Source organism: Dasypus novemcinctus, chromosome 30 (assembly GCF_030445035.2).
Source record: "Dasypus novemcinctus isolate mDasNov1 chromosome 30, mDasNov1.1.hap2, whole genome shotgun sequence".
Lineage (NCBI taxonomy): Eukaryota > Metazoa > Chordata > Mammalia > Cingulata > Dasypodidae > Dasypus > Dasypus novemcinctus.
The window spans coordinates 17,822,643-17,835,506 of NC_080702.1; the positions used below are offsets into that span (position 1 = coordinate 17,822,643).

Sequence of the window (12,864 nt, forward strand, 5' to 3'; positions counted from 1 at the left end):
CATACATGAGTATTTAAATTGTCCAATTATAAATTCACATAAAGAAATGAGCAAAAGTTAATAATTAGATCTGATCAATTTTCATTTCATGGTGTCCTGAATATTGCCTTAAAGCCATCTTGTCTTTTGCAGGTTCAATTACTAAAGTCATGAATGTTATTATTACTGCTACCACCACTACTATTAATAGTGCAGTATATGTCAACATTCTTAGATAAATGAAATTTTATTACTGAGTATTACCCTATGTCATAAATACAAGTAAATAATAATTATGGAACAGGAGGTTAAAAATCATTTGCAAAACCATGAAGCTTTTAGGTAATAGAGGTGAAATTAAAACCCAGTCTCTAGAGCTTACTCTTCTAAAACATTATTCTAATAATCACTTCCTTTTCTTTGCCTTGAGATAAATCAAAATGAGTGAGGGAATGCATAAATGAAAGACGGAAGGAACGAATGGATGAACAAAGAAAGTCATCAATTATTCAATCAATCACTGAATCTTACAGGGAAACAGAAATCACCAGGATGAGATGGGATGCAGATACCACAAAGTTGGTGGAAGGAATTACCCTGTCTGCAGCTACAACACTGCCCAATTTGGGGGATTGAGGCTCTCGGTCATATCATTTGATGGTTTTCTAGGGCCAGCTCAAAAACTGGACAATATGAGTTGTCGCCTGTACCAACTACACCACATTAATCTATGATGCCACTAATATGTGTAACTCTGTTTAGTTGTAAGATAGGTGGGTTATATGGGAATTCCCTATAGTTTTTTCATTTACTCTTACATTTAAATCTAAAATTTATCTAAAAATACAGTTTAAAAATTAAATAAACAAATAAATAAATGAAGGAGTTTTATATGGGAGTTCTCTCTTCACTGGAAAAATTTTCATTAAATAGATAACAGACTCAGGGATTTGCATAATGACTAAAGAATAAAAACAATTTGTTACTTTGAAAACAAATATTGAATACTAAATAAATTAATATTAATTGGATGTTTGAACAGATTTTTTATGAGTGTGTCTCCTAAGAGAATTCTCTTTAACTTTTTTCTCTGCAATCTTTTAACTATAAACAAATAATCCTTTCTTTCACTCAATAATAATGACATTTTAAAATATGAATTTATTCATGATGCTCCTTTGTCTGCAATGTTCAGAACTCTCAGCATGCCCCAAAATACTTTGCATTTCCTGGTCTTTGCCTTCGTACCTTGTAGTCTTGAATAGGTTTTCTTTACCCAAATCTCCTGGTCAGTATTTGTAAACCCTGATAAAATCATGTGTTTGCTCAACCCAGAGTGTAATGTATCCTTTTTTCCTGCCCTGCACATGCTGACCTCTCACTGACAAACCTATTCCATTCATTACCACTGATCTCAATTCCATTAGCCCTTTTTCAGGAAATCTATGACCTCTTATGTAGGCCAAATCTCTCCAGTATATTTTCTTATAACATCAAGTTTCCACTTCATGGGACTCATTAGAATATTAATTTGACACTTATTCTATACACATAATTGTTCATCGATTCCATAATAGAAACCCCATTGCCAGGTAGGACCCATTCTCTTTTTTTTAATTTCTTCATTATTGTTTTTCAAGCACCAACCACATATTACACAGTTGATTTCTATATGCACAAGAAATCACTGAACTTTTTTGAATGAGACAGATGAAAGAAATCAGTGTCCCAGTCCTCGCATAGCACAAGGTGGCACATCTTAACCTCCATTTAAACCTAACAACTATCTCAATGTTGAGAAACTTACATTTAGAATTTTACAAGTACAGAAACATCTTTTAGTTGCCTCTCAACATTACTTTAGAACATCAATAAGCAAATCATTAACTGAGATTTACTTTTGTTATAATAATTTTAAAGTTCAATTATGGGGTATTTATTTCATTATGAAGGTTCAAGTACTCTCTAAGACCAAAAAATATAAGTCATCATTCTTTTCTTTTGTTTCCTCTGAATAAAGAGAAACAAAAACTCAAACCAAAATTACATTAGGAAGTGTCCCATATGCTCCCTGCAAATTATCCAGATCAGGTGTTAAGTATTTTCATAAAAACAAGAAAATCAGCTACAAGTACCTCTTAAAAAATAAAAGTTGTCAGTTATCATTTCATATACATACTAAGGAATGCCCATATTCATGATGAATTCTAAGAAAATTTCCTTCTTACAATATTTATGTAATAGTGTGGTAGACACTGTCCCCCTAGGTCCTCAGCACATAGGTGTCTTCATAACCTAGACAGAAGTTAAAGGTTAATAACGTTCACCAGAAGGGAAAGAATGCATAGATGTTATAAACTATAATCTTCCCAACGTCATTAAGGTCCTTTGAAACACCCTTCCTAGGAATGCAGTAGAAACATCTCCACACCCCATGTGTAAGCTTCATGTAACACTAACTGGAACTCAGTTCCCCTACCCTATGGAATGTCCTTGTTCTGAAACCACTTACATTTTCCCATCTTCTTGTGGAACGCTAATTTCACTTTTTCTTTGGTCACTGGCTATGATTCTTCCCTCTTCCCTCTCCATAAACCCCAATAATGCTTATGACTGACTAAATGCCAGGTGTGTTCTTTTGTCTCAAGGCCTCACTACTGAATACCTTCAGGAGTTGGTTTATTACATTTGGTGGACCATGAGACAGAAGGACCACTGGTGGTTGAGGACAAGAGCTCAGTGTAAGAAAAATCCATGAGAAATCCTGGGCTGGCTTCTAATGTTCATGTTTGGAGGAGTGGCTGCCCACTTGGGCAGTGGGGGACCACTGAGAGCATATGGGATCACCTGCTCTTAACTGTTTTTGAACTCCATGTAGATACTAGGATACCCCAAAATTCCTGATGGAAACAAAATTTAGCTAAGTTAGGAAAAACAATCTGGCAGCAACACTGCAACTCTCCTGTTGCCTGGATGATACAACTGTGGAATAGTGGTGGCTGATAAAATTAGTTTAGCTGTTGGAAAAGTAGGAAATCTTAGTTACATTAATATTCTCTGTTCTGTTTTCTTGTTGATTCTAGTCAGATTTGGATAGCCACATTCATAAAATTGGTGCTGTTAAATTTTATTAAATTTGAACCAGATATCTCTATGAAAAAAAAGAAAAAGGAAAAAAATGCTAGCAGCTATTGTAATCCTGGCGTTAAAAATATATTACGAAAATGAAAGCTCATAATACTTGTGTAAACTGTGAAACAGCTGAAATGGTATGTTACTTTGACAATGTTTGCACATTTTATTTTATTCAAAATTTTTATCAAGTTGTTGCAATATCTTACTCCTGAACTCAAGTCTGTCTAAGTGTACTCCTGAAGAGTAATCCCGAATATATGAGCCAAATGTGTATCTGTCTAAACTGCTAAATTACAGCTTCTCTGCATTTATACTGCTCAAGTATTCCTAACCTGGTTGCTGTTTATTAATAAAAGTGTTTCCAAGAATGAGGTTGCATATTACAGGCCTCAATGATTCCAGAGGACATCTTAAATGCAGTGAAAGTCAGATACATGAAATAATGTAGAGCTTGGAGATAGTCATACCAAAGGAATGAGAATAATGAATCAAATTTGTGGAATTTGTGTTCCTGTTGTCATGTCTAACACTTTTTGTGTTTGTCTGCTTCTTCAGTGTATATTTTCATGTATTCAGATGGTAATATTGAATTAGCAAATGAAAATTCTTAAAAGAGCTCTATGCAAATGGCCAAAAATTAAATAATTGCTTAAATTGGTAAATGAGTACCCCTCAAGCACGAATTAGAAAACCAAAACAGAATATAAAGGCATATAAAATCTGAATAAAGAAACAATTTAAAGAAAGAAACTAAAACATTTATGCTGAATTCTTTCATAATCATTCTATAGCCTTCCTACACCAAGGGTCCTTTTCTAATCTTGACTACATTCCAGTAAAACCAGTTGAGGAAACTAAGAAGGTGAGCTTGTTGTGAAAAGATAAGGGAGATGAAAGCTTAGCCTAGAATTCTGTCTACTAGGACTGGAAATTAAATGATACAGATAGAGGGAATATTACAGAATAAGGCTTGTTTTATGTAGTCTGCCCTGTAATTACCTTTTACATTTAAATAGTTTATAAGATGATGGTAAAAATCTAATTGGCCAAATTTCAGTAAGTAAAGAAAAACTCAAAGCTATGGAAAGATTTTTCTAATTTATGATTAACAAATTAAAGAGTTATAATATATCCCAAAACCTGGTAGTCAGTATACTTTTAAGGTTATTCACAATTTTAGAATTTTATTAAGGAAAAAAGAGGTTGTAACCTCCTGTGGAGGACAGAAGGAAAAAATCTTTTTTGCCTAAATTATAATGTTTTCAATTTTATCTAACTTGGATGTAATCTCCCCAGGATTATAGGATAATAATAAAATGAAATAACATTATATGTATTAAATCTTTAAGATGATGAAAACTGTAAGTTTTTGACTAATGAAATTACTACAAAAGTATTTTTAAAAATTGTTTTCTGCCTAAATTGAAATGAATTTTTTTCTTCACAGAATAGAATGAAGGATGTGAGACTTAAATGGCTATAGAACAAAGTAAAAGATTTGTGAAAGTGAATTCATAATCAATCCTGACTAAAATTTGATAAGTTTGTTTAAGGGAATGTGTTTTGTTCTAAGAGAAGATGACTGGTTTTTATAAAATTGGGTGGAAATATGTAAGACAAGTCATGAATGAATATAGAAAGTGGTAGAAGTTATTGTAGAAGGTAGTATTAAGTAAGATCAAGTGTTTTGTAAAGGAGAAATTTTTGTTGAGATGAAATAATTAGTTTTTGTGATTACATTTGGTTATAGAAGGTTTGCAAAAGTATTTTTTCAACTGGAATATTTAAATAGTCAATTCTTAAACAGAACCCTGAACTGATATTGATAACAAAAAGTAACTTCATAATGTGGATACTTGTCAGAGGCCACCTCGATCCGCATATTAAAGTGGTGGTAGGGGGAAGATAACCTTGATTCCATTGGTAATCTTAGGTTTTAATAAAATAATGGAGAAAGTAATGTTTCCCTTATTTTTAAAATAAAATACTTGTTAATGTATCCAGTAAAAGTGTAAAAGTTAAAACTAAAGCACATAATATCATTAAGTTCATCTGATACATTATAAACTTCATTGGAAGTGTTTAGAAAATGTATGAAAAATAAAATAAATACATGTCAGCATTATCAAATTCTCTTGTGCATTCGAACCAGATATTCAGTACCCTGCATGATGCCTCTGCATTTGTTATTGGCTAGGTTGGTCACTGACCCCTTAAAGAATAAATGTATCTGCCACTTCTCTGTTTATGATCCTGAAGTAAATGGAGAGAACATTTCAGTTTCAGATATTCCTGCAGCTACTGGAAATGGCTCAATATGGCCAAATTTACAATGGACATTGCCTCTAAACTGGCTCTTTTCATAGTGCCAAATGGTGCTATGCATCAGGTCAGGGAAACACTGGAACTTCCCTCCATGGGCCAATGGTGCTGCAGCATGCTGGTTGTGTGAAGGACATACCAAGTGGAACAAAAATTACCAGAATGATGTGAGTAGAACTTAAAAAATCACAATTGGCATTATGGCCTGCTGTCATAGGGAGACAACATGTATGATATTGAAAACCTGGAGCTTAAATCTATTCACTGCAGTTCAAGGAGGAACTTGTGCATTGATGAATATTAAGTGCTGTAACTATATACCTCATGAATATGGTAACATCTATTCTAGATCATATGCAGAATGATGTTTAATATATTAAATGTCTTTGTCAGCTTAATTCATTTCTAAGTAATTAATGAATGTGCATTCAAGATAAAAATGGCTCTTTTAAGTATTGTCTTTATTTGGCTTGCCCCATGCTTATTTTGTTGTTACCTGTATTGTCTTGGTGAGTTTATGTCTAGGGCAGTGACTAATCTCATTCTTTTCCTAGATGTCCCAGGCATAATCACCTGTAACCTCAAAATTCTAAGTTCTTCCAGAATCAATGCCTTCCAGAATAAGGTATTAGTCATGTGGGGATTTTATCCAGTTCAAGCCAAGGTGCTGGATTCACTTTGCCTCCACATCAACAGAATAGCCAGAGAGTTTCACACCTCTTCAAGCAGGGTCTTCTGTCCCTAACCAACAGGAAGCAGCTATAGAAGAATGGCCATCAACTTCAGCCCCCTCTTAAAAATAATGGTGTGAACTCTCTGAGGGGGCAGTTGAGGCAGGTTAGTATAGGGAATGAGGGAAGGTGGCTGGTCAGATTAAAGCCTGCCAGAGACCCTGGTGATGAGGCCCAGTTTAAAAGTCCCAGGCTGCTTTCTTATCTACTAATGGACATGTTGCTTGCACAATTTCCGACAAGAACAATTTGCCCCTTATTGCTCCCCACGTACATCTTTCTTTTTGCCCATAGCTCCCTAGCCAATACCTCTTTAGAGTGGGCTTCAGCAGTAACCCATTTCCACTCACCATCCTTAGGTACTACTGGCCTTCCTTGGGCCACAACTCCTGCACATTTGACAGCAAAGAACACATTGCTGGCATGACAGAATATGACTCACTGAAAAATTTGGAATGAAATCTTCTCTTTTAAGACTTAGATTCAACTGCTGTCTTTCAATGAGAGCCATAAATAAATATTTTACCTTGTAAGGGAACAGCAGATGAAAAAAGCCCAGATCTTTATTAGGATATGTTGTATATGAAAGTTGAGGATAGTTAACAGCTGAGTATGTCACCATAGATCACATCCCTCCTCTCTGCATAGAACAAGAGGGAATCTATGCTGTGAGGTGATTACTCTGAGGTGTGAAATTTTACTATCAAGGCTAGATATAGAGTAAAACATGCCCCCTGGTGGTTGTAACTATTGACAATTTTTTGGCCAGGTGGTGTTGCAATTGTCACTGAAAATTGCATAAAAGTTTTAGCAGTTTTCTTTTATATTGTTGTTAAGGAATATGGATGCAGTGCTTGTCCTATGGTCAATGTAGGTCACAATGTGGGGGTAGATTTTGGGGACCAGGCCCCTTAAATTTTCAGCTTGTAGCTACACATAAACTAAATATTAACAACCCTCTCTAGAGGGGAGAGAATGTTTATATAGTATCATAAACTGTAAATTTCCCAAAGCAGTAAGCATTCTTGGTAAACATCCTTCCTATGAGTTGTAGTCAAATCATCACCTCACCCCACAATAATGCTTCACATGACCCTAGCAGAAACACTCTTCTCATACCCTATGGAATTTTCTTGTTCTAAATCCACGTAATAGTTTGATATGGTTTATAAATAACAGAAAATAGATATTGGAATGTATTTGTAAACTGGTCTGTACCTCAGGATAATTAAATTATGATTATGGCTTTGTATTTGGAGAGAATTTTGCCACCCCAGGGTACACAGAAGCTGGAGCACATTCCTCAAGGATTAGGGTGGTTAAGGACAGCACCACATAGGTCTGAGGGAGGTAGACCTGTACTCCATCGACTAGGGAAGACCAGGAGATCAATATGTTGCTCTGAGAGGGTTGAGCCTGTATGCCAAAGGTTAGGGAAGATTTTGCCTGCACCTCACTGTACTAGGGGGGTTAAGACTATAACCCAATCATTGGGTAACATGAGGCAATCACCCCAGTGCTTCCAGTTGGCGAGGTAAAGAGTTTGGTCAACAATGCAGATGATTGATGAAGGTGGAAGCAAGAAAATGGCCATTGAGCAAGCCTGTGGAAAAGGTGGGTTTTCATGAGGCACCAAGGAGAAGAAACCATCATCTTAAGAATGACTCTCAGACTTTGAAATCAAATGGAGGATGTCCTTTAGGTTTGCTGAACTTTTCTGGACCCATAACTCATTTTTCCCTACCAATTTCTCCTTATTGTAATGAAAATCTTTATACTGTGTCTGTCCATTTGCACATTGGAAGCAGATAAGTTCTTTTGTAAGTTTCAAAGGTCTAGAGCAGATGGGATTTTGCCCCAAGACAAAATGAATTTCTTTAAACTGATTGTTTTGCATCAGCATCCCTTTAACTGACAAATAAAAAACCCTTCTATATCACCCCTTATTTTCTCATCTCATGTGAAGCAATAACTTCATTCATTCTTTGACCTGTCACTGTCCAAGATGTTCTCCATAATTCCCAATAAAGCTTATGCCTGTGTAAATGCCAGGTGTATTCTTTTGTCTCACAGTTTCACCAACTCATACACTTAAGGAGTTGGGTTGTAACAAATAGGAACTAACCTGAAAAATATTAAAGCATAATACATGAACTTTAAAGAAAACTAAAAGCAATAATTAAGAGAAACAAAACCTTGAATAAATGTGGAAGGGTAAAATATTTTGTAATAGTAGAGTAACTGTTTCCTCTAAAAATACAAATTTTCCCAAATAATTTTATTTCCTGAATGTTATTCTGATAAAGTTTTATTCAGATTTATTATCTTGTACCTTGGCAAAATAATTTTAATCTGTACTAATAAGCAAACAACCATATTAAAATTTAGCTTGAGATTGGTTAATTTTGATAGAGGATAATGTGTCTAAACATAAGATCATATAAAGGTATGAAGATATATTACTCATAGACAGGCATATTATATTGAACAATTGAAAATATATGATACATGAAGTTGTAAAGTATTTAAAAACTGATAATTTGGTGTGATATATCTACTTCTTTGGTCTACATACACTATAGCAAAATAATAAAATTAGTAAAAAATATTAAGAAGTGAATGAATCACCTGCTTTCTGAACTTGATGGAAATAAAGGAAAATTTAAAGCAATATTAAATATTTTATATGGCCCTTAAAAACAAAAACATATTTAAAAACTGGGATAAATTTCAATACAAATGCCTAAATGTGACTGTCTTAAAAGCAAATTATTTCTAAAAAATAAGCCTATCATTGTCATTTCTCCTGGAAACTAATCATAAGCATATACATATTTTGAAAGAATTGTTAGATGTTGTATGCAAATCAATTGCTAATATAATTTTTGAACAGTGAATACATTGATTCTTTGATATATTTGCCTCCAAAGATATGAAAAAATACTTCCCACTTATCTATTTAATTAACAAGTGTGTAAATAATACCATGAAGATAAATCATAGACAATAAGAAATCCACAACCACCAAAATTTTTCTGAAGAAATTGCCATAGAAGCCATCCTGATTCAGGAAACTTTCCAGATTTGGATTAGTAAAAGAGCCTTGAGATGAAAAGGAAGAGAGAAGAAATAGAGAAAAAGGATTTTGTTCATCACTTTAGCTGAGTGGTTTCTAGGGGAATCCTCAGGATTATAAACTGTGCCTATAGCACAATCATCTGGAGTTTTTATGCCTCACTCATTGAACCAGCCCTTACATAATCATGCTGATTGTGTGGGTTCACCATAGGATATTCATAAAAAGAGTTCATCTACGGGGTCTGAGCACTGAGCTATAGGGAAAGGGTAAGTGAGTCTTGACCAGTATAGTGTCTGTGGAGTTAGGATCAGCCAGAAACAATCAGCCAGCTTTAACTGCCCAAGAAGAAACCCAGTTCACTGGGAAACATAGTCCAACAGTAATATAAATAACAATCCAATTTTGAAATTTGTTGTATGTGGTCAAGTCTTCCAAAATCTTAGAAGTCAGTATGGATTAAAAAAGAGGACTTACTGATATTCCATTCATGAACTATTGTGATTAGTAATCGAAGAAATTGTGGCATTGGTGTGGAGAAAGTGGCCATGGTGGCTACTGGGGGTAGGGAGTGGGAGCAAGAGATAAGATGTGGGGACATTTTAGGGACTTGGAGTTGTCCTGGGTGGTGCTGCAGGGACAGTTACCGGTCACTGCATGTCCTCCCATGGCCCACTGGGTGGACTGTGGGAGAGTGTGGGCTATGATGTGGACCATTGACCATGAGGTGCAGCGGTGCTCAGAGATGTAATCACGAAATGCAATGAATGTCTCATGATGATGGAGGAGATTTTTGTTATGGGGGGAGGAGGGAGGTAGAGGGGTGGGGATATATGGGGACCTCATATTTTTTTAATATAATATTTAAAAAATAAAGACAAAAATATTAATAAAAAAGAGACAAAAATATTAATAAAAAATAACTAAATATTTCAAATTCAGAGGAGAAAAAAATATTTTCCAGGTACACTTTACACAAGGTACTTATTCCCAATTTCAGTGAAAGTGGATCAGAAACAAAGCAGATCCCCCCGAAATAAAAAATACTACCATTAATAGAGCTTTTTATTATCAGTCAGACACTCTGCTTTGCATTAAAGGAAGAATATTGTGCTTTTTTGGATTTTCTTGTCATTTGGGACTGTACTAGTGCATCCTTTGGCACACTGCCCATCAACCAACCAGATTCTCCCCTCTACTGAATCAAACTGATAATTACAAATTTGAAGACATTATATGGATAATGGTCCAACAAAGATCAGGGAGGCATTGACAAGCCAGTTATGGCAAACTAAAGAAGCAACTTAGAATTCCCAAAATTGAAATGTATAAGATTTTATTTCTTTATATGATAAGGTCTTTTGTTCTTGAATCAGATTATCTACCAAATTTATAAAAAGTGCCTGGGCATTTTAAATTATTACCAATTCTTTAAACAGACGGGTGGGGAATGAATGACTTACCATATGTTTCCTGGAGCTCACCTTTGAAAACAAACACAAAAAGTATTTAGAGAATAAATATCTACAAATTCTAACAGTATGTTCCTCCGTGAAGGCAGTACAGTCTTATATGAATTGGAAACTATCAAGGGCTGCAAGGCTCGTGCGCAAACAGAAAGAGGTGACAACTGCACAGCAGTAGACTGTTGATTCTTGGCAGACTCTTGAGAACTATACTATGATTCGGAAAGATCTGTCTGTGCTTTCTCAAAGGCTACTCTCCACTACTTGGGCCAGAGAATTTTTCTGTAAGATTTCTGTGTGAATTTTGAGATTAATATTTGGTAGATATGATTTGTCCTCTATTCACATATTCTGAAAAGTAAACAGTTACCAAGCATTAGATATTTCCCATTAAAATGATTTTAAACTGTGTAAATAATAATCTAGTATTGTTAATTATGGATTGGGCAGCTGAAAAGTAGTCAAAATAAGGTGAAGAGAATGATAGAAATGTATCTAGCTCCAAAATCATCTTTCTAAGCTCAGGAAAGAGCAAGAAGTTCATGTTTTATACCCTCATTTACTCAGCATGAGTTGTCTTTATATTGAGGAACCTGCCTTCAAGAGCTTGAGAAGGCTTTCATTTTCTAATATTCCCAGGGTTGCATTGTCCCTTCAGCTCCCTGGTGCTCTGACTCCTCTAGGATCCAAAGTTCCCTCTGTCAGGGGAGATTTAGGGATCAAAATAGGAGAACTTGCAGCATTGTGTCCACTGTCAATACCTTGGATAATAGCGCAAATAGACTAAAAGAATAAGATTGGTCTACTATATATATTTAACCACACTTAAACAGATGTTTCATTCAATAAGCTTGCCTTACTTAATTTTTTTTTGGTACCAAATTACTTTGAAGGAATGGTACCAATGAAAAAAACTTGGTGGATGAACATTGATACAACTTTTAAAAAAGGTAAACCCAATATACATGCACTACCTACCCTTTGGCTCTGGGAAAGCCAACAGAAGGTTTAGCTCTCATCATCACTACTTCACAGAGTGTGCTTGTCAAAGGGATACTCTGCCAAACCAGAATCTGGGGCTCCCATGTTGTTCAAGTTGTTTACATAGTCACCCAGTTCTTTGATGGACTTCACCTGCTCGTTCAGATAATGGTTCTCAATGATATAACACAAGAGGGGGACATTTTTGACATTGGCCCTTTTGTGCAGTTCCAGTAGTGACTGATTCACCATTTTTTCCCCAATTGTAATGCACACTCCATTGCATTCAGCCCACTCTCCCCATCATCTCATTCTGGTTTCTTGATATCCTGAAGAAAGATTTGAGTGCCTCATTCGTTCTGCAGCTTCACTAGTTTCTCAGCTTGTTTCTTCCCCTTATGAGATTGGTGAAGAAAATATTTGGCAAAGTTCTCCAAAGTTACATCATCATGGTCAATAGGTAGACATAAGAGGCTTAGAGATCCATGTTGATCTGGCAGTTAATCGCAGCCTCTGAGTCCAGGTTGTACTTCTGGCATACCAACAATGGGGATGTGGTCATCATAGTGGGTGGTTGAGGAGCTGGGGTGGTGGCTGCATTACACAGGAAGGATGGTGGAAGGCAGCTGGGAGTGGCTGGCCTGTCCAACAGAGATGAGTGCCAGCTTCCTTTTTCTTTTTTAAGATTTTAAAAAATTTCTTTCCCCTTCCCTGCCCCACCATTGTATGTTCCCTGTATTCATGCACTGTGTGTTCTTCTGTGTCTGCTTGCATTCTTGTCAGTGGCACTGGGAATCTGGGTCTCTTTTTGTTGCATCATCTTGCTGCATCAGCTCTCCATGTGTGCAGTGGCAGTCGTTGGCAGGCTGTGCTTTTTTCATTCAAAGCAGCTCTCCTTGTGTGGTGCACTCCTTGCACATGGAGCTCCCCTATGAGGGGGGCACCCCTGTGTGGCACAGCACTCCTTACACACATCAGCCCTGCACATGGACCAACTCACCATATGGGTCAGGGGGCCCTGGGTTTGAACCCTGGACCTGCTATATGGTAGGCATACTCTCTATCAATTGAGCCAAACCTGATCATTTCAAGCGCTATTGAAGCAGGAAACCACTTCAACTCTCCATGAAGATGTCTGGCTTTTACTTGCTTTTGATCCAATGAATGATTCTGA

General features: G+C 36.0%; 1 protein-coding gene across 1 annotated transcript in view; it reads right to left on the minus strand.

Annotated features, from left to right (window-relative positions):
* LOC139437862 (butyrophilin-like protein 10) overlaps window positions 1-12,864 on the minus strand; it is an 84,025-nt gene that overhangs the window by 32,210 nt on the left and 38,951 nt on the right. Inside the window, exon 7 of the mRNA XM_071212733.1 lies at window positions 10,707-10,727. Coding sequence (XP_071068834.1) covers window positions 10,707-10,727 — 21 coding nt within the window. The remainder of the gene's footprint in view (window positions 1-10,706; window positions 10,728-12,864) is intronic.